This window comes from Penicillium rubens (genome assembly GCF_028828025.1).
Source record: "Penicillium rubens strain IBT 27055 chromosome Unknown utg000001l_segment0_segment0, whole genome shotgun sequence".
Taxonomy (NCBI): Eukaryota; Fungi; Ascomycota; class Eurotiomycetes; order Eurotiales; family Aspergillaceae; genus Penicillium; species Penicillium rubens.
This window is the reverse complement of record NW_026890599.1, coordinates 5,896,623-5,917,165: the sequence shown is the minus strand read 5'-3', so window position 1 is coordinate 5,917,165 and position 20,543 is coordinate 5,896,623. Positions and strand designations below refer to the sequence as shown.

Sequence of the window (20,543 nt, the reverse complement as noted above, 5' to 3'; positions counted from 1 at the left end):
TATTCCCCTCTAACTTTTATCCATCATCCCAAGAGTGCTTTTTGCCTCCGGTTTGAACCTCATCATGACTGATCTGAAGAAGCCACCCATCGAACCAGCCGGGATGCTCGAGAAAGCGGAGCAAGAACATATCGAAGTGGGTAGAAGAGCCGAAACTGATCTCACCGTGCGCGACGCTTTTCGCTACTATCGTCCTGCTGTGATGTGGTCTGCCCTTATCTCCATAGCTACTATCATGGAGTCATACGACATGCAGATTATCAACTCTTTTTACGCATTCCCCCAGTTTCAGAAGAAGTACGGTGTTCAGTTGGAGGAAGGCGGCTATACCATCACTGCCGAGTGGCAGCTAGCCTTGAGTCTCGTCGCACTTCTAGGCTTGATGACTGGTACTTTCATTAACGGGTCCGTATCGGAAAGGTTTGGAGCACGGAAAGTGATCATGGTGTCGCTTGTTGCATTGACCGGCTTCGTTGCTATCACGTTCTTCGCTCCTTCGATTGAGGTGCTTCTTGTCGGTGAGCTCCTATGGTATGCTTCCTTGCCCATCCTTTCATATTTAGACTATTGACGTTCTTTTCTCTTTCTAGCTCACTGCCCTGGGGCTTCTTTGCTGCTGCCACTCCGTCGTACGCTGCTGAAATCTGCCCTCTTCCTCTAAGGGGATACCTCACAACATTTGTGAACCTCTGCTGGGTCATTGGAAGGCTTCTTGCAACTGGCATCCTGACCGCTACGATGGAAATCCCGTCCCAGTGGTCCTATCGAATACCCTTCGGATTACAATGGGCTTTCCCGATTCCTCTGCTTATTGTAACCTGGCTGGCACCAGAATCACCCTGGTGGCTTGTTCGTAAGGGCCGCCTAGAAGAAGCAGAGGCGTCTCTCAAGAGAACCGTTTCAGCACCAGATGGAGTCATCGATACCGGGGCAACTATTGCCATGATACAGCATACCATCCAGACAGAACTGGATATGCAAATTGGGAGCTCATACCGCGAATGCTTCAAGGGGACGAACTCCCGCCGCTCGGAGATTTCCATCATTAGCTGGGGATGCCAGCTTCTTCCGGGTTGGGCAATCCAAAATTATATTACCTACTTCTTCACACTCGCTGGTCTCTCCTCTGGTGACTCGTCCAAGCTTTCTCTTGGTATGTTCTTTCTAGTTGGCCAGGTCCAACCGACTAACAACCCTAGGCATGTTTGGACTTGCCTTTGTGGGTACCTGTCTATCTTGGGTGCTCCAAACGCATTATGGACGTCGTACCATTTACCTCAGTGGTCTCGTGGCAATGCTGCCGCTGATGCTTGTTGTTGGTTTCTTGGGCGTGGCACCCTCATCCTCCGGTATCCAATGGACGCAGTGCGCTTTATTGCTGATCTGGTTCTTCTTTTACGGTAAGCCTCGTTGACGTCCACAAGATCGGCTTTAAACCAACTTATGTACCTTAGGATCGACCATCGGCCCCATTCCATACGCGATTGCCGCCGAAGTTGGAGCAAGCAACCTGCGCGTGAAGACGATCGCCCTCGGCCGAGGCACATATTATATTCTCTCAGTGGTGAACTCTGTGGTGGCTCCGTACATGCTGAATCCAAAAGAGGGTAATTTGAAGGGAAAAGCAGCATTTCCTGCTGGGGCCTTTACTGTACTTCTCTTGGTCTGGGCGTTCTACAGGCTACCGGAAACAAAGGGCATGACGACTGAGACGCTGGATCATCTGTTCCATCAGAAGACCCCAGCTCGCAGGTTCAAGGAGGACGCGAAGCGTTTCCAGTAGAGCTTCACCTACTGAGCCACAACCCCTCCATTAGAGAGCATTTTGCCTAGCCTAGGTTGTACAATGTTGCAAAAAAAACCGCGCACTTTGGATATATTGCCGTGAGATCGAATGCCGAAGCTGACGTCAGTACCGAGTTGGATGCAAGTCAGGTAACACCGAATTTGCCCTAGAATACAAATGTAACTAAAACAACGTTCTTGCCCTTGCATCTAAGAACGGGTTAGTCGAAGAGGGTCTAATATTTGTGACCAGTTGCAAAGATATCTACATTTGAATGACAAGCTGGGTGTACAAGTTCCCCCCCAAAGTGATCAAAGAGTTTCAGGCCTGAACCTGACATACCATGGCAGGTACTACATTAAACGGTATCATAATTTTCGACTAGAAGAAGACGAAACGGAAGCGGTGATCCCCATGTCGTTGTAGGGGGAGGAAGAGTTTACATTCCTCGATCATTCAACGTGGGTTTTGTTATAAATTGATCGTTGTTGCTATTTCGGTTTGCTGGGTATCACTTTGTTAGTACCGAATACCTGTAGATATTCTCTACTACGACACACCTACATTGGTAGGTACGCGCCTAGGCCCTTATATGATCTATAAGTTACAGGTAATGATGCAACAAAAAGAGAAAATGACATCGAATATATCATAAAAGCGACGCTTCATATGTGTACTGTTGGCTTGCTTTGGTATTACGGTGGACGGTGCTGCAGACTCAAGAGAACAGTGGGCTTTTCAGTTGCGGTATTTCTCAGGAGAATGGGCGACTTCCAAAGTTCTTGTGGCGGGCTTTCTAACAGTACTTCGTTAAATTACTAAGACCATCATCGAGACCTCGGGACCTGTACTTTATAAACATAGGGATAGTCCTCTTGTGAGGCAATCTAGCTGCTAGTACCACTGACAACGTACTGCTTCTCGGTCTTGAGGTTGTTAAGCATATCGTCGCTGAGGTTGAGTGTATCCGAAACAATCTGTTTCGGCGTGGACGCGATCCATTGACCAAGAGCCATATCTAATGCCGTCAGCACCTGAAGCAGAAACCATTTGATAGGGAAGAAGTACCTGTGAATTCAGGCGCCTGGAGAACCTCCACAAAGACCAAGTCTTCATCACCGGTGTTCTCAATATAATGGCTATTGGACTTTGGGAAGTACCCAACATCACCACCACGATAATCGAACGTCGTCGCAGAGTCAGGAGCAGTGAAAAGAGTCGCTCGCCCTTGACCCGAGATAAAGAAAGTCCATTCATCACTAGTTGGATGCCAGTGAATTTCACGCATGCCGCCCGGATGAACAGTAACAATAGCAGCGGAGAAGTTGCTGGCGATAGGGAAAGTGAGCGGGTCAACGATCTTGACTGAGCCCCCAGCGACTTCGTGGGCCGGCTGCTCGGAGAAATGATATGAATAGCTCTTGGCGCGAGGGACGAGACCGGCAGCTGTTGTCACATTCTGTTTCTCGATGTCCGCTGGGGCAGGAGTGCCCTTGAAAATATATAGTTCGTCGTCCGGGATCTTGTCAAAGGCTGATACCTCGACTCCGAAGTTCTTTGAGAGAACCTCTCTCTGTGTGGAGTTTAGCAAATTAGATTTTCATTTTCAATTCAGAACTTCGGTTTCATACCGGGGTGTGGAGGAAGACCTCTGTTGCAAGGAATGTGTTATCCTCACTAAAGTCTCCATCGTCAAAGACTAGAAGGAACTCGACTCCATCGTCGAGAGCTTGAATAGAATGAGGGAGCCCACTAAAATTCGAACTATCAGCATGAAACAATGCTTAGGCATATCACAACACTCACGGTGGGAAAAACCACACGTCGCCAGCAGTAACATCGTCAATAAATGTCTCCCCGTTCTCATTCACAGCCTGGGGCTTGTTAGTACTTGACTTGTCAGTCCAGAATAAGCAAGTACCTGGATTCGACACGATCCATTGAGCACCAAGGACCATTCGCTGGCCACATGCCAGTGAAGCTCGCGGTAGCCGGCAGGCGCCAGGCGCATATCGACGCCTGCCATGAGCGTCGCGTCCGGCATCACGTTGGTGTTCTCTTGGCGAGCCCAACCAGCTCCATCTATTCCGAGTCTTTGTAAAGAAAAGTATGAGTATTGCAATACACTTGCTGGGAAGAACAAATTACCTGTTATGGCTCAATCCTAGAATGTAGTCAGTAAATTGTATATTTATCCACAGTAACCGGTAGACTTACCCATCGGCCACTGGGCATTAATTGTCTGTCCATGGTCAGTCCCGGGAGGTGCCAGCTTGTCACTATTAATTCTATCATAATAATAGTTTCCTGCAATAAAGGGCAATGCAGTCAGCATGTTATCTAATGCCGAGATAGTACATAGTAGTAAAGGGGTCGTACTCGGACCAGGATCATCAGAACCCGTGGAACCACGGATCGGCTGGGGATTATCGGCTTTCACGAAATCTAGGTAAGACCCGTTTTCGGGGTCTACCTTTTGTTCAGGAAGAAGAGTATACTTGATGTCGGGTCGCGAGTCGCTGCCACCACTGTTGTCAGGTGAATACCCAACTAGGGAGTCGGTTCCTCGAAGACCCGGGTTGGGGGTATCCCTGTGAGCAGGGGCACCATGCGCCAAGGGTAACACCACAGGAAGTAGAGTAACTATGAGTTGGAACTTCATGTTATTTTCTGGAAAGGCTTTGGGTGAAATTGAAAACAAAGGTGGTTGGAGTAGCATGAAAAATTGTTCCAGTGTCACCTACCAGGCGTCTTTTATATGTCTACAACTTGGGACTGGTAAACAAAGGTTGAACATGATCAATCACAGGCTTTCGCATTGCATCATTCCTTCGACATAGTCAGGTGGCGGTTTCTCCAAAACCTCGCATAATAGAGCTGAGGTTCCCCTCACGGCGATACCAAACAAGGCAAGGCACCGGGACTTCGGCTCTAAAGGAGATTATGTGAGACAGTATTATATGCGAGAAATATAGTCATAAGCGGGGGACGGGCCCGGTGGGTACGAATACGGCTATGGATTGGGGATAGGGCTGAATGTGAGACCACCCCTCACCTGCAGCAATCAGTACAAGGTCCCAGGCAACCCCACACTCCCCTCGGCGATTCACTAAAACTAATAGACGTTCCGGAATCGCCACTTGCTGCATACCGCGATTCCAACGAAAGCCGGAAACGGGATGTACAATAGAAGCAATAATTGCGGGCAGTTGCGGATGACATGAAGGTAGGTGCACTGGCTACTAGAAAGTCCTGCCGGCCCCGGTGCCGCAGGCCTCCTTCGAGCCAATCAATCTGGGTCTTTATCAAAGCAAAACTACCCAGACCCGCTCGGTATGAGTAAGGACATAAGCACACGTCGGAACAGCAAGTTTCTCCAACAACGCGTATAGGACCTAGGCTGCGTCGATTTACCAACAAGGTGTGTGAACGCGTCATAAAATTCAAGTACGTTGCACAAACAAGCAGGAATCTCGATCAATATTGGGAAGGTGCTAAGCTTCACAGCCAAGGACGCCGAGAAACGCTAAAAGACGCAATATCCCCGTTATATCCCCGCTCGGTCTACTTAAACAAAACAAATGCGCTATCTCCACTTAAGAAGCCTTTACTATTTCACTAGTGCCACTGATGGCCTGATACTTCCCGTCTGTCACCGGTCGACCACAGCCCAGCGTCTATAACTGATTATCCTTGTCTGATTCTAGTCGATACTATTTTAACGTGAAGTGTTCGGAATTCAGCTGCAGGCTGAGGTGCAGGCTTCCAAATATAACCCTTCCGCAGTTGTGTTCAAGGGGCACTGTGACCTCAACGTTTGCGGGTCATTATGCGGGGGGCACGAGGACCCGGACAGTTAACCCAAGGCTAACATCCTCGCACTATGTAGATTGGACTGCTCCCAATGGGCTTAGTAGATTGTTGACCCACACTAAGCGAATCGAGACACCGAGCTAGAGTGATCCTTACCCCTTCCCAAAAATAGTGCAAAACGACGCGTGGTCTTGACTCGGTCGAGTTCATCCTTAATTCTAGGTAGACAGTTGAGTATTAGTCGTGATTGGATAGTTATTATTACTTACAATTTCGCCTCTATCGGAGAAGCAAGGACTCCCCCGATGCATTGTTCTTTTCGTAGTAAATCCCCACCTACAGGGCAGAAAATCTGCATTGACTTGGCCCGCATATTTAGGTAGCGACCTTCAAAGCAAATCCATCTGACGGAAATCAAGGTATGGCGAGCGCACTGGTAAAATCACGATAAATTTGTCAGTCACTTTTGGAAGCTGGTACCTTGTCTACATCGTGGAAATAATGTGAATAAGCACGAGAATCAAAAGTGGATTTCTTGACCAGAAACTGCGCGTATAGCCTAAATGACAATGTCTCCCCATGGCTAGAGAAAATTGTTGATATCGACCTCGTCGGCTCCAGATCAATGCCTAGAACACATATCTGAATCCCTTGTTCTTTAGATCTGTAGTATCGAGCAGCTGTGTCTGAGGAGCGATGTCATGTTTCTCTTCCACCTCTGACACTGTCCCCGCCCCCTGCTGCTTGTCGCGTCTACTATTTGTCCACCGCAGATAGTATAGAAGGATGAATCCATCAACAACACAAACAACCAAGCAAATAATGATCGCCAGAAACCCACTCTGTTATATGGTTAATACTTTCTGTAGGTGGTTAGCAAAAAGCTTAAAGCATACCTGGTATTTTGGCGCTTCTTTCTCGAAAAATAGCTGTGGACCGATGATATTTCCTGTACAATACATGATGAAGTAAATTGCACTGACGGTGGCTTTCTTTGTAAAACCACCTACGTTAGAACTGATCATTGCCATTGAAATAGGCATTGCAACGGAGTAAATCCCCATGAGAAGCAGGCCGGCATAACGGGAAGCTACAGAGCTGGTGGCATAAACAAGGGCACTGCCAACGATACTACTGAAGTGGTTAGCGTCTTTTGAGTTCTTCACTTTGAAGAGGGAAATCTTTTACCTTATCACGTTGCATCCGACCATAACGAGACACCGGGTATTAGGCACCTTTGATGAGATGACACCTCTAAGGACCTGCTTCAGCGCGACTCAAACATAAGCCCAAAACAAGGACTTACGATAGCAACACAAAGATGAAAACGACCGCACCACCTGGTATACCAAGCAACAGCGTGTGGAAAGTTGAAAAGCCGAACCCTTGTAGGACCAATCCGTTGAACTGCAACATATCAGCACACGAAGCCCTTGAATTTATTCGGGCGGGTCATCATTAACTGACCGCGGTGAAGCCCCCGTTTGGAATATTGCCTGCCAATATCAAGATCGCAAGCAACCAAGTCTTAACATCCATGAAAGCTTCCATAATCTGTGACTTATCAATGGTCGAGTTTTTGAATCCAGTTTGATTTGCCTTCAGTCGTTCGATTGCAATAAGCCTTTCCTCTTCGGTGAGGAATCTGGCGGTAGTCGGCGAGTCGGGTAGTCGGAAAAGCATGACAACCCCCCACAGGAAGGTAATGATTCCAAAAATGATGAATAGCCACTGCAAGATAATGGTGATGACGGTTAGGGATCAAATCGTTGGAAATGTTGTTAAGCTCACCTGCCATGCTGTGAGGCTATCTTCAATCTGGAGAATTCCAACAGCGACCAAGTTGCCAAATATCAAAGATAAGGAATTTCCACAAAACCAAATACCATGACGAAGTGGCTGTTCAGATGTCCTGTACCAGAGAGAAGTGATCAAGGTAAATCCTGGGGAGAGACTTGCTTCTGTACACCCGAGAAAGAAACGTGCCACCATCAACCCGGCGAAGTTTGTCGTAGCTGCATGACAGGCCAGAACGACGGCCCACATAATGCTATATTTTGTTAGAGCCAATGACCTGTCGAAGAAAAGGAAAAGGTGGGAACCACGAACAAGACTGTTGTAAGATATTTGCCGAGCGGGAACTTGACCATCAACAAGGATGCCGGGTACCTGGTAGTTTATAAGCCACAATGCAAGAACGTCACTGGAAGGGAATATTCACGAGAAGAACAAGTATCCGAAATAGAATATGCTGGATGACCAACTATACTGGGAGCCGACGAGATGAAGGTCCTCTCGAATACCCATGAGGGAGGTGTAATTCAATGTCTGTTTATCCAAAAATGCCATCATGTAGGCGAACACCATAATTGGAAGAACCCTAGACAACATTAGCGGATCACCATGGGAAAGGTCTTGCCTATTAGAAAGGCTCACATGAAATCGATTTTCCGAACCAGCTTTTTCTCTGCGTCGGCAGAAAATTGGAATGAAGATTCAAGGGCACCGTTTTCAACGCATTGGGCGTCCACCTTATCATCGTACCGACCTTCCTTCTTGATCGAGTCTTTTGGCATTTTGGAAGCACTGGGTAGCAATAAGAACTGCGAATGCAAGCAGAACTGAGGAGCATCCTGTGGGCCAACAGCTTGTCTATTTATGTGACGGGTATGCTTCCCACTTGGTATACTTTGCTTTGATACGATAATAAACTTTTCCCCGCAATATCAAAAGCCTACGTAGATAACGGTATCTTCTCTCATCTTCTCATTGGCTGTTTCGGCAAATTGGTTAGACCTTGGCATTGTGCGGGCTGGCAAGATACCAGGAACCGCAACCGGAGCTTTAAACCAGAGCCGATTGGCGTTCGTATGCGGGCCATTTCCGCAGATAGGCATGCTTACGAGGTGTGCAATATTTTCATGAGAGGCGTTCAATATATACAATCTGGAAGACTTGGACTACAAGTCCTCGAAAGGTAGTAAAATCTCCACATAATTGGAAATATAATACCTGTCTCAACATCGAACTTGTGGCTCACTCATTTAATCAATGCTGCTCAAAGTTTCCCTTCACGTCCTCGGCAAATTTATCATCAACAAGGATTTGACAACCAACTACGGCCATGCCCGCTGCGCAGGCAAGCGCCCTCTTGAAGCCCTCCTCTGATCCAGCGCCCTTGGTAAACTGAGGTGTGTGGTTAACTCCCTCAGTGGGAATAGTGAAGATACCATGGAATCCTGGGACTGCGTATGAAACGTTGCCTAGAAGTTCACTTAGTGAATGCATTTCAGACTGGAGACATTAAATCGGATACATACCCATATCAGTAGACGCTCCGGCTAATGTACTCTTTTGTCCCGAGTTATCAAGCAAAGTGTGATGGCCTAGCGCGCGCATCACAGAGACGTAGCTCTCACAGATGGGCAGGTTGGTTTTCAGATCAGCATATGACACGCCCCTGTGAATACAAACCGGTTAATTGCTTTTCAATATCATCCCAAAGCACGTAAGCATACCAGTCAAGCTCAACCTTGCAGCCAGTGGCAGTTGCAGCAGCCTCGAAGCATTTCACCACTTTCTCCGTCAGAGGCTTGAGTGTCTTCACGGTCGGCGACCGAATATAGTACTCTACAGTCGCAGACATCGGAATAATATTGGGTCGATCACCGCCATTCACAATGACTCCATGGATCTTCTGAGTCGGAAGAATCTGCTGGCGAAGCATTGAGATATTGACGTATGCTGAAACAACAGCATCCAGAGCATTGATACCCTCCCAGGGGGCTGCAGCGGCATGTGCCGGCTTACCGGTAAAAGTGACCTTGACTTTGTCATTGGCGAGGTATCCACCTTCGAGAATGGTTGCCATTCCCATCAGCTCGGGGTTCTCTGGCATCATCGGGACCGGATGCACCATGAGACAGGCGTCTACTCCCTTATAAGCTCCTTTATTAAGCAGACGTACCTTTCCACCACCGGACTCCTCAGCAGGAGTGCCCAGAAGACGGAGGGTAAATCCTTTTCCGGAGGATTGTAGTGATTGGGCTTTCATGGCCTCACAGGCCGAAATGAAGGCAGCAATTGAGCTGGTTGCAATGAGGTTGTGACCACACGCATGTCCAATCCCAGGAAGCGCGTCATATTCAGCATTGAAGGTGACCACACGGCCTCCAGTTCCGTACTTGTATTCAACCTCCAGAGCAGTTTCGAGATCATAGGCTTTGCGGGTGACCGTGTATCCTTCAGATTTGAGATTTTCAAAAAGCTCGCAAACGTTGTTGTGAGCATCAAATTCTGCATATGCTAGCTCAGGGTTTGACCAAATCTGACGTAATGTTAGTGGCGTCCCTCATCCTTTCCGATTTCATCCTTACTTTTTGGTTGATGTCCTTCAATTGGGAGTCATAGCGGCGAAGTGCATCCTGGACACCATCGAGGAATCGGCTTTCGGATTCGGAAAATTGCATCTTTTCTGTAATCAGCGAGTGGAAAGGAACTTGGAGTGTTCCAAGGTTGTGATGTTCACTTTCTTAAATAATCCTTCCCCAACATTTTGCTCTCGTTATGGTCTAGGGTAGGCGATTGTCACGATAAACAGCAGATTGACCAATCAAAGCGCTCCCATGCGATAGACTTTCGGCAGCACATGGGGGTAGCCGACCCAGCCAATCGGCATCGTCGACTCGGCTCCAGCGCAAATCTGCCGATATCCAAGTCTTCCCCGCCTATTCCCCCTCATGTCTTGTTGTCTACTCCCTTAAAGCGTACTAGGAAGGTGTTGTCGTACTTCACATTGCTTCTGGGGACTGTGGGGCGAGACAGTTACAACATTGAAACCCTCGGTCTTGGGCCAGTTGAACAACAATGCATAAACCAGGGAAGACTCGTTCCAGGACAGGCAAGGATCCACCTCCCTCCCCCTGCATCAATACCTGGGGCTAACAGCTCGTGAAGGTTGCCGGACTTGCCGTGTCCGCAAGGTGAAATGCGACGAGGAGAAATTACCAAGTCAAGCGCACAAGGAGCCACAATGCAGGCGATGCTTGGCCGCGCGGATCCTCTGCGAGTGGAAAGGCGACCCAATCCCACGCAGGTCGACGCGTACCTCCACAAATATATCCTCCAACAGACCCCGAAGAGACCAAGAGAGCACCGCGAATTACTCCAGAACTACAAGGAAGGCATCTCCCCTACGAATTACATCGTATCCACAGCAACCACTCTCAACCCGAAATTCACCTTGTGTGCAAGGCCAGAGTATCCAGGCTGCCAATTCCCTGTCACTGTCAGGGTTCGATCGCGAATGCTTGAGTTATATTCAGGATTCAATATTGGTCGTCGTCCTCGGAAAGCACTGGCCATGGTCAACTGTCTCATACGCGTACCACAAAATAGCGACTAAAGAGCCCATGGTCATGAGCATGATGTTAGCTAGTGCTGCGAGGGAGATCTACCGGTCTAAACTTTATGACAATGAGAATTCCCTCGGTCATTTGCCTAGCAGTGAACAATCAGACATGGATGGAAGGGCACATTACGGGCGAGCTTTATCGAGTCTGAGAGAAGCTCTCAAGCAAGAGGTGAAATCTCCACAGCAAATCGAGGCTATTTTCATCACACTTTGGTTGATGATAGATTATGAGAACCGCTTTGGCAGCGGTGCATCCGCGATCAATATCCATATCCGGGGTATTGAGACACTTCTCTACAACCACATTGTACCATTGCTCGAGTGCCACACGCGTCCAGCTGCCATTACGGACAGCCAAGTACCCTCGCAGCGACCTAAACCCATCATGAACGTTTCTACTTTTGGTGAACATGCAGGGACTAGTGACACTGCTACTCTCGCTCCACCTGCAGGGTCGATAGACGGACTGGGAGGCACGTGTGTCCCTCTTTTCCTCCTTTGGACACTCTACTTCTTCACTCCTGCAGCTCTTTTCTTTGGCCCTGGAACAGGACGGCTGGACACTGACATCTTTCGGTTTTTCTTACAGTCTGAGACGGGAAATAGTGCGCTTAGCCTTTCTGAACTCTACAAGCTGAGCAGGCAGTCCCCTTCCCGATTCTGGGGCGATGGGTACCCCATGTCGTCCCAGTTGGATGATTTAGAAAATCTTCCGGGCTTGACACTATATCACCGTAGCCATGTGATTCAATTTAAAATTACAGAAATGTTCAAACACACTTCAGGTCCAGATATCACCCTCGGGGAAGATTCTCCTTACCAGCGGATCGCCAATGAGATAAGCACATTGTCTATTGTGAGTTCATGCATCATAACCATTGATGACCATCAACTGCTGTCCTTGATCTAACTAATCGATTCAGGAATATGATACTCTTCTCACCTCCGCCAAATTGTCCCCCTCCTGCGATGTTGCTGGCGACCGTCGCGTTATGGAGACTATTTTCTGGTCAGCCATCACATATTACGGCACAGTTGCCTATTTCCATCTCTGCTTCGAGCGTCTCGTAGCCCGCCGGTCCGAGCTCCAACCCAGCATGCTCCCTCTAACCACAGCGGTGTCCTTGGTCCTTGAACTGAGTTTAAAGCTGCATCGAAGCCGGCCGCGTCTTTTAGTCCGGATCACCTGGCCATTATTCATTGCGGGCATCGCAACTTCGGACCGGATCTATCAAGACTGGGTGTCTATCCGGCTACGGGAGCTTGGGAGATACGGGCAAAACTATGATCGAATCAGTAAACGGTTTGATGAAATTAGCCAGGGGGGTCACTCTTACTTTCATGAAAGAAGAGGACATTATTACTTACGCCCCTAGTCAAATAAACTTTCGAATTCATAGAACGGTGGAAAACCACGCCTCAAATACTCGAACCCGCCGTTGCGAGGAGTTTTGAGAATCCAGCCGCAGTACATACAAAGGTAACAATATATACGTTAACGTTTTGTGCATTCGAGTTCTTGTACCATCGTCAGACATTGTTTCAACGGAAGCGACTACTGTACATAGGATTTTAGAGAGTTTAAGAGTACGATTCTTATTCGGATACATATTATTTCGCTGAACTCCTGGAATAGATAGTGGAAGACTGCATTCATGGAAATAGATTGCTTGGCGTAGAACAGTGGTCCCGTGGGAGACAGCTGTGTAAAGTCTGAACATCGCTAACTAAGGGAGTTTATTGCCCCCGAACATGCCGGGAGAAGTTACGATGCTAACTGAGTGAAGGGCTAAAACATCGATATCCACTCCGTGTTGCCTTATCTAGCTGCTAAAATACATTACCACGAGGGTCCTTCTGAATGCACTGTCATTGTGTGACTTGAAACAGCCAAAAGACAATAGCAATTGCCTCTTATGATACACGATGACTTCTATGAGCGAATTGGAATTCATAACAAGAATTAGGTTTGAGTTGGCGCTCAAATGCCTCTCTGCATCGCTTCCTGTTATCTCTTCGCTTCATCCTGATGTCCCTCCGATATCCCAGATCAACAAGATTCAAGCTGGGAAATAGAGACCCAATGACTGCCACCAGCACATCGATAACCCCCACTCTGTTTAATCCACCGGAAACCCGCAACACAGACGCCCAGACATCGCAATTTCCTTTGGTTGACAGCTTCTTTTCGGCGCATTTCAGCTGCAGCGTCTCTCTTCGCCTGGAACTCAGCAAAAGCAGCTTCCTTTTTCCGGCGTTCAATTTCATGCTGCAATCGAGCTTGTTCGTATTGTCTCTGCAAATCATCGTCGGCCTTTTGGACGGCAATGTCAAGCTCCCTTGCCGCTATAGCCTCTTTCTCTCGTAGTTTCAAAATCTCCTGCTGCTTGCTCTCTTCCTCCTCTTCCAACCCCAGGAACTCCTTCTCGTGTGCCTCTGCAGAGGCCTTGTCTTTTTGAAGCTGATTCCATACATCGTCTGTGACACCTATATCGCGTTCGGTGGTGGGAGCAGGTTGGTTTGTGCGGTGAGCGGTAGTTGTCCCCAAAGCTTCGCTACTTGCCGTGTCCGCATGAGTTGAAATTTGGCTGTGCATTGTGGTCACTGGTTTGTCTTGGAAATCCATGCGAAACGGCAGCTGGAGTTCATCCTTGCCTAAATTTGACATTGGCGAGAGATTGTCTGTAACCTCTGTAATCTTATGGCGTTGAGATCGCTCAAGAAGCATGTTATTCAGAGCCTGCAGCACCGCTGCTTTGCCTAGAACAAGGTTTCTGCCATTGTAAGCCCGAAGGACCTCTGCAGAGATTTCCTTCGCTAGTGTGCCAACATCGCGGGCGTTTGCCCAGCTTGCAGTTAGAGAGAGGGTGTGAAAACGTTCGGATAAACTCTCCGCGAAATCAGGGCTGGGATTTTCCAAACAGGTGATGTCGAATTCAACCTGCGACTCCAGAAGCTCTATCTTTGTTTTTGATAAGAGTCTGGTAAGCAATTGAATACAGTCACTGGGAGGGAAGGGCTCGAATTGGATGGACTCCGGAAAGCGCGAGCTGAGACCCGAATTGAGCGACATAAGGTGATTGATGTCTGCGTCATATCCAGCCAGGATGATGATCAACTTCTGAGCATATCTCGGCTTGGTGATACAGTCGACAAGCTCATCGACGGCCTCTCTAGAAAAAGGTCCCTGGCCAAGACGGTACGCTTCATCGATGAAGAGAACCTTTCCAAGAGTCTGTTCCAGAACCTTCTGTGTCTTTGGGCCCGTTTGACCGACGTATTGACCGACCAAATCCGTTACCGAGGTTTCGATTACCTCATGTGTAGCCAACAAACCCATGTCATAATAAACCTGGCCCATCTTCCTAGCTGTACTTGTCTTTCCGGTGCCTGTGTAATACGAACCACACTCATCAGTATCTACTCCATAGGAAAGAAAAGGCCGACAAACCTGGAGGACCTCGGAAGATGAAGTTGAATGGCAGCTGGGTGCGAACATCCATGTTCAGCGTCCTGAGATTCCTGGCCATCTGACAGTAACCCTCCAATTTGGAAATGATGTCTTTGCAGCCCACTACCCCTTCAAACAGCTTTGCTAAACTTGCACCGTTCTTTTCCATGCGATCAAAGTTCTCATCGAAGTCAGGGGCATCAAGATAGGCCTCCAATGATTGATCTGTCTGTCTGTTGCCGTTAAGTCGTTTCTGGTGGCACATTTTAGCAGAGTTAAGCAAGATATCGATTTCACCAGCATTCCCAAAATGTTGGCGATTTCGAGCTCGCTCGAGCATTTCGAGGGCCACTCGCCGGCCGCCGTTGGTGATTCCGTAGCCTTGCTCTTTTAACTTCAAGTCCAAGATCCGATTCAGCTCCTCCGAGATGAAGTCCTCAAAGACAAACGCTTGGTCCATAGGGAACCGTCGACTCAGCCCAGGGTTGACGTTTTGGAACATCTGTTCCATTTGTTCTTTGTACCCGAGAAGCAGTACACACCTGTCTTCACCGGGCGTGCTTTGTACTTCAGCCACAATAGTATCCACGACGGCGCTCCTGTAGGGGTCACTTTTTGCTCCGGTGCCATCCGAGGTCCCACCTGCGAACAGCCCATAAGCCTCGTCGATAACCAGGACTTTGCCCAGTGTTGAAGCAAGTATGCCCTTGGTATTCTGCTCTGACTGGCCTATAGCGCTTCCCACGAAGTCGGATGGGTTCTTCACTACCACTGTCACGTTTTCAGCAGGGACAATCACAGAGGTTTTATACTTACGTACCTTCGCCATTAGACAGTAGACCGATGTCCACAAGTATCTGACCATAGAGCTTTGCAATCGATGTCTTGCCCGTCCCCGGGTTTCCAAGGAAAACGCGATTCAAACTGTACTCAACGAGGGGTTTTTCGTCCAATTCCCGGGCATAATTGTAGCTCATCGTACCCATGAGAACATCAACTGTTTTCTTGACAGAGGCTAAGCCAACCATTTCTTGCAATCTGTGCCACGCAGCGGATGACTTCAGAGCTTCTGATGGGTCTGGGCCAATCATATCTGATGCAGTAAAGAGAAAGTCATCGACCTTTGTGGTTGCCCGTCGTTTTTCCTGTTGAAGTCGCTCAGATTGTCGCTCAGAAATCTTGGAAAGCGCGTTTTCAACGGCTCTTGCATTTGCGAAGCCCTCGCGGCCACGGCCTTTCCCGACTCGACGAGCAACAATACGACAGTATAGCCCCCCTAGACCGTTCTCGACTTGCATGCGCTTGTTGTACTTCTTCTCAATATTACTGATGAGAATTTGCATCAGCTCAGAGTCGTCAAAATCATTGAATTTCAGCTCGTGGGGGAATCGGCTTGGTAGCCCAATGTTGTGGGCGAAAAAGTTCTCCATCGGTCGCTGATAGCCTGCAACAATGAAGACAGCCTTTCCTTTCAGGTTCTCAATTTCCGCCAAAAGGAAATCAAGGACTTGAGCACCGCCAAAGCTGTTACTATGCACGAGCTGATAGGCTTCATCGATGAAAATGGTACCGCCACCGTCTTTCAGAAGCCCTTCGATCATCTTCTGACATCCCGCCACACCTTCATTTGCCAGTCTGGACCCAGTCGTCTCAATGAATTTGTCCCCGGGAATGACACCCATAGACGCCAGGAATTTGCAGTAGAGGCGTGCAACAGTTGTTTTCCCAGTGCCAGGGTTCCCAAGCAGGACAGTTCCAAAGCGATCGGTGATGTCGACATTTTGTCTGATTGAAATATCGACCTTCCCCTTGATAGCCAAGAACTTTTCTTTCACTGATTCAATGCCAATCATATCCATTAATTTGTCGACTTCAGGACTCTGGGAATTGTGGAACATCTTATCATGTAACCATTGGGTCTGGGCTATCGATACCTTCTTGTTCGGCATCTGGTTGAGAGAGCCGGGCTCATTGCGATGATCATTGCCATGACCCTGAAACCTCCCTTCATGAAGAGGCAATCTTCCAGTCTCCGTAATATCTGAGGTAGCCAAGTGTGGTGCATCATCGAATTCAGGCTCGATGCTTGTGGTTGTCGTTTTCAAAGGGTTCTTCAGGTCCTCAATTACCTGACGGTACTGTTCAAGAACATTTGCTCGCTGAACCTCGTCAGACTCATCCTTTCGGAGCCTTTTTAAATAGTTTGCTTCCTCTTGAGCTTCCGCAAGCTTGCTCGCATATTCGTTCTGTTTGAGCTGGCGTGTTTTCTCCAACTCAAGCTCACGTTGGCGTCTGCGTTCTTTGGCAGCATCTTCTTTGACACAGAAACGGCAGACGCGCTTGACCTGGGAGCATGGCAGGGACAGGCTGTGATTCCGCGTACATTTCAATTTCACAATCTTTGTGCAGTTCATTTGCGAATGATCCGAAAGTTGGTGGCATTTGGATGGACACTCATGTTTTCCGCAGCTCAACATCACGCCACTTTTGAAGGTTAGTGCGGTAACAATATGTGTAAGATTTTCGGCTTACCAAGGCTCCGAGCATCCACCATCAGGGCATTTGGTGTTGAAATCTTCATTTGTTCGAAGAATGGCGGTGATTTGAGGGTGCTTCTGGCAGCGGACTGGTAATCCATCGTAAAGATGCCCATTGGACTTGAGTTGATCGATGAGCGGCTTCCAGGCTTTTCCTCCCTTCCGACTATCAACAAACGTCTCTGAATTACCTACCAATATTAACACATTCCGCGCTCGAGAAAGCAGAACGTTGAGTCGTTCAGGGGCTGCCATAAATCCGATATCGCCATTCTTGTTGCTTCGAGTCAGAGATGCGATGACAATCTCGCTCTCTTCCCCTTGGTAGTTATCTATTACTTTATGTCAGAATGTTGCATCAAGGCTTTCTCTCATATGCTCACCAATTGTGGAAAGCTTGAGTTGCCGCTTTGAGTGATTGGCGCTCGCCTGTGACAAGAGCCCTGCCCGTAGGAGATCATATGTATCAAGGTCGTTGAGTACGGGATCATTCTGGCTCCTTAAAGTATCTCTCAGGAGGGAGAGCTGACCCAAATACGGAGTGAGGACAACTATCTTGTCCGTCCCATAGCCTTGTTGTCCAAGATACTTCACAATTTTCAACACAATCTCAGCCTCGAAAACATTCTTCCTGCTCATCTTGGCACCCTCATCTCGTCGGTCAGCTACCTCTGCAAAGCCAGCCTCAGGGTGTTTATGATGGAAGAAGATAAGTCGATCGCGGAGTCCCCGTGGCTGAGGGCGGTCTTTAGTGCTATCATCGTCTTCCAATCCGGGGTACGTGAGGCTCCGTACAAGTCCTGAGATTTCAGGGCACATTCGATGCTGCTTGAGCAGAGTGGTATGCGGATAGCCAGCATTGATGAGTCTCTCAAAAAGAGAAACATTCAAATCATACCCGTCTCCCTTTTCAGCGCTGAGGCTATAACTGTTGATCTTGGGTCGCAATTGCTTGTGGTCTCCTATCAAAACCAAATGCTTGGTCTCTGAACACATCGCCGTGAGGACATGCGACTCCAAAACTTCACCGGCTTCTTCAAGAAGCATGATTCCTGGAGACACATGCCGGAGCTCGTCGGAATACATTGCAGCAGCCGTGGTGGTACATCCGATGATGCGCTTTGATTTAAGTATGACTCTCGTTTTCTCTCCCCAAAGAGCACTCAATCGCTTTTGGCATTTGTCAAGCAAACTCATACGGCTTCCCAGTGACGCAGCTTGCTCGGCCAGAAGGTCATTTCTCCATGACTGAAGTTTGTCATTCCGCGGCTCCTTTCCGAGTGCCCAGACATCTTGGCAATGGGAGGGAATAAAAGAAGAATAGATTCCAGGGCTTTTTCCTTCTATCCATCTGTTGAAAAGGTAGCCCCGCTTTGCTGCTTTTCCAGAACGTGTCACCAAGGTCATGTCATCATCGTCGTCAGGAATGGTCAAAGCCTCGAAGTATTTTGGGTCTTCAAATTCCAAATAGTCCAGGATGGACACAGCATCTGCCATCTGATTCTGGTACATGTCGGTGTGACTCTGTAGTTCCGACGCTTGAATCTGTGCATCTGACTCGAGTGAATTGATGGTGTTCCATGAAATCTGGTTTCGTTTATAGGATGAGTGTTGTCTGAACAGACTAAGTGGCTCTGTGCGTTGAGTCGACTTGGAACCAAGTCGTACGATGGAAGAGGCGTCGATTCCAATGTCCAATAAATCTTCCAAGAACTGATCCAAAGCGTGATTGGTATAGCACATCACAAGGATTTTGTCCGTGGTGTGGTCATGTAGAGCCTTGGCGAGCAACGCACCTATGAAGGACTTTCCGGTACCTAGTGGTTCTGTCAGCTGTATTCACTCTCCGAAACATCAAACGATATCTCGTTTCTATCCCCTGTTGACTGACCTGGGGGGCCCTGGATCAAGCTGACCCTTTGTGACAATCCAGCCACGAGAGAGTCGAGCTGTGAGTTTTCCAAGGTCACTGGGGATTTTGTTTGAAGTATTCCCTGAAGATCGGTCCCATATTTCAGTTTTAGTTTCTCCACCACACTGAAAGGCGTCAGACTTGATTGTCGCACAGGTTGACCGTGCTCATACAGAAATAGTTCTTCCACCAGCGGCATTTCAATCCTGTCTTGCAAGCACTTTAGGATGGGCTCATAGGCAAATATCGGCGTATCAACAACCAAAAAGTTCACATCGTTATACAACTTGAGGTAAAGAAGGCATCTCTTGAGGGCTTCCTCGTCAGAGATGCGCAACATGACAACCGGTCGGTCAGCTTCAAGGCTATCAAGATCTCTCTCAATTGTTGCGAACGCCACAATTTGTGAATTTCGAACCAAGCAACCAAATGCTTGGTGTTTGACAAAGCTATGGTTATTCTTCAAAAAGACTTTGCGATCCGGCTTGGGCAGGGATTGGACCTTTTCAAGTCCGCGGTCGCAGAAAACGCCGACAGTGCATGGCTGAATACGCTGCTTGGTGCTTGAGGTGCAGGATATAGTGGCGAGCGAAAGCCCCTCCAAGCGAGAAGCCGTTCGTCTGCCTTTCTTGGTACCCTGGGCAATTTGAAAGTCGTCTCGGAGTCCCGAAAGCATGTCCTCTCGTAAGAGTCGAAATTGATTGTCAAGGTGGGCCGCGATGCGCTGGTCACCGGAAAGCTGGGTAATCTCCTCTGCTTGTCGATAGAAAGGCGCTTCTGTACATCCCATTTCGTCCGCTGTGGGAAGAATAGCCGTTAACCGAAAATCGGAGAAATCGTTATCATGCCGGCCGCCTGCGCTGCTGCCCGACGTTGTGGCATTCATCGACGACAGCCTCATTTCCAACAGATGTTTGATCTTGTGTCCCAGGTTACGCAACTCAATGGAGAGCGACGAGGAAATATATCCATCTTCAACCATCTTTCGGGCATCATCGTTGATGTTCACACCGGATGAGGTGGGCAACACGAGAAGCTCTGACACCATCCAACAGAAAGCAAGGATGGAATCATGTTCCAATGTTCGAGTGTAGAATGCATCCAGAAAGGCATTCCAAAGGGTACGGGGCTCCACAACGAGGATGAGAAGCTGTTCGAGGAAAGCTCCACTGCAAAGAGCTTTCACATCACGATTGTTCAGAAACTGGATGAACTTTGCTGTATACTGATTGAGAAATGCCGGGGTGAGGTTGAACCTCAATCCAGTTTGAAGAGCTTTCAAACCGCTTTGACTTGAAATCAGCTTCTCAACTAAAATGCAGGGGTTGCTTTGATCCAGGATTGCTGCGATGAATTTTTTGAAGTCCTGAAGATTTCGGACTTCTTGTTTCCCATGGAGGATAGCTCCGAGATATTTAGCCAGTCTGTCTGACCCGGTAATGGTAGACATGATGAATGAGGTTGATAATAAGTGTATCCAACGATATTGCTTGAAGGTGAGCTACTTTATGCTCCAAGCAGACTTAAAAGGTGAAATTGGTCCAGAATTTCAGGAGGGGATGAGCGGCAAACGCGGCGATAAATTTGATTGCCAACGACAAGCAGCGAATGACAGAAAAGTTTAGGCGTCA

At 48.2% G+C, this 20,543-nt stretch overlaps 6 protein-coding genes across 6 annotated transcripts; 2 read left to right on the top strand and 4 right to left on the bottom strand.

Annotated features, from left to right (window-relative positions):
• Positions 1-64: 64 nt before the first annotated feature.
• On the top strand, positions 65-1,783 carry N7525_002268 (uncharacterized protein; the record flags this gene model as incomplete). The annotated part of the gene is made up of 4 exons (XM_002557030.2): positions 65-531; positions 591-1,153; positions 1,200-1,400; positions 1,455-1,783. The coding sequence occupies 4 exons, from the start codon at positions 65-67 to the stop codon at positions 1,781-1,783; spliced, it is 1,560 nt and encodes a 519-aa protein (XP_002557076.2).
• Positions 1,784-2,673: 890 nt separating this feature from the next.
• N7525_002267 (putative oxalate decarboxylase) lies at positions 2,674-4,448 on the bottom strand (the record flags this gene model as incomplete). Its single annotated transcript, XM_002557031.2, has 8 exons — positions 2,674-2,804; positions 2,855-3,359; positions 3,418-3,538; positions 3,593-3,660; positions 3,708-3,879; positions 3,935-3,950; positions 4,004-4,093; positions 4,166-4,448. 8 exons carry the CDS (start codon positions 4,446-4,448, stop codon positions 2,674-2,676), a joined length of 1,386 nt encoding a protein of 461 aa, XP_002557077.2.
• Positions 4,449-6,228: 1,780 nt separating this feature from the next.
• Positions 6,229-8,175, bottom strand: N7525_002266 (putative MFS allantoate transporter; the record flags this gene model as incomplete). The annotated part of the gene is made up of 9 exons (XM_061212244.1): positions 6,229-6,441; positions 6,496-6,733; positions 6,788-6,853; positions 6,906-7,006; positions 7,067-7,330; positions 7,391-7,649; positions 7,709-7,768; positions 7,821-7,979; positions 8,036-8,175. The coding sequence occupies 9 exons, from the start codon at positions 8,173-8,175 to the stop codon at positions 6,229-6,231; spliced, it is 1,500 nt and encodes a 499-aa protein (XP_061071470.1).
• Positions 8,176-8,647: 472 nt separating this feature from the next.
• Positions 8,648-10,068, bottom strand: N7525_002265 (M20 family metallopeptidase; the record flags this gene model as incomplete). The annotated part of the gene is made up of 4 exons (XM_002557033.2): positions 8,648-8,862; positions 8,920-9,059; positions 9,118-9,926; positions 9,976-10,068. The coding sequence occupies 4 exons, from the start codon at positions 10,066-10,068 to the stop codon at positions 8,648-8,650; spliced, it is 1,257 nt and encodes a 418-aa protein (XP_002557079.2).
• Positions 10,069-10,631: 563 nt separating this feature from the next.
• N7525_002264 (uncharacterized protein) lies at positions 10,632-12,388 on the top strand (the record flags this gene model as incomplete). The annotated part of the gene is made up of 3 exons (XM_061212243.1): positions 10,632-10,892; positions 10,954-11,868; positions 11,936-12,388. The coding sequence occupies 3 exons, from the start codon at positions 10,632-10,634 to the stop codon at positions 12,386-12,388; spliced, it is 1,629 nt and encodes a 542-aa protein (XP_061071469.1).
• A 674-nt stretch (positions 12,389-13,062) lies between these two features.
• On the bottom strand, positions 13,063-20,362 carry GbpA (the record flags this gene model as incomplete). The annotated part of the gene is made up of 6 exons (XM_002557036.2): positions 13,063-14,402; positions 14,464-15,234; positions 15,284-16,947; positions 16,996-17,332; positions 17,384-18,817; positions 18,892-20,362. 6 exons carry the CDS (start codon positions 20,360-20,362, stop codon positions 13,063-13,065), a joined length of 7,017 nt encoding a protein of 2,338 aa, XP_002557082.2.
• Positions 20,363-20,543: the final 181 nt, after the last annotated feature.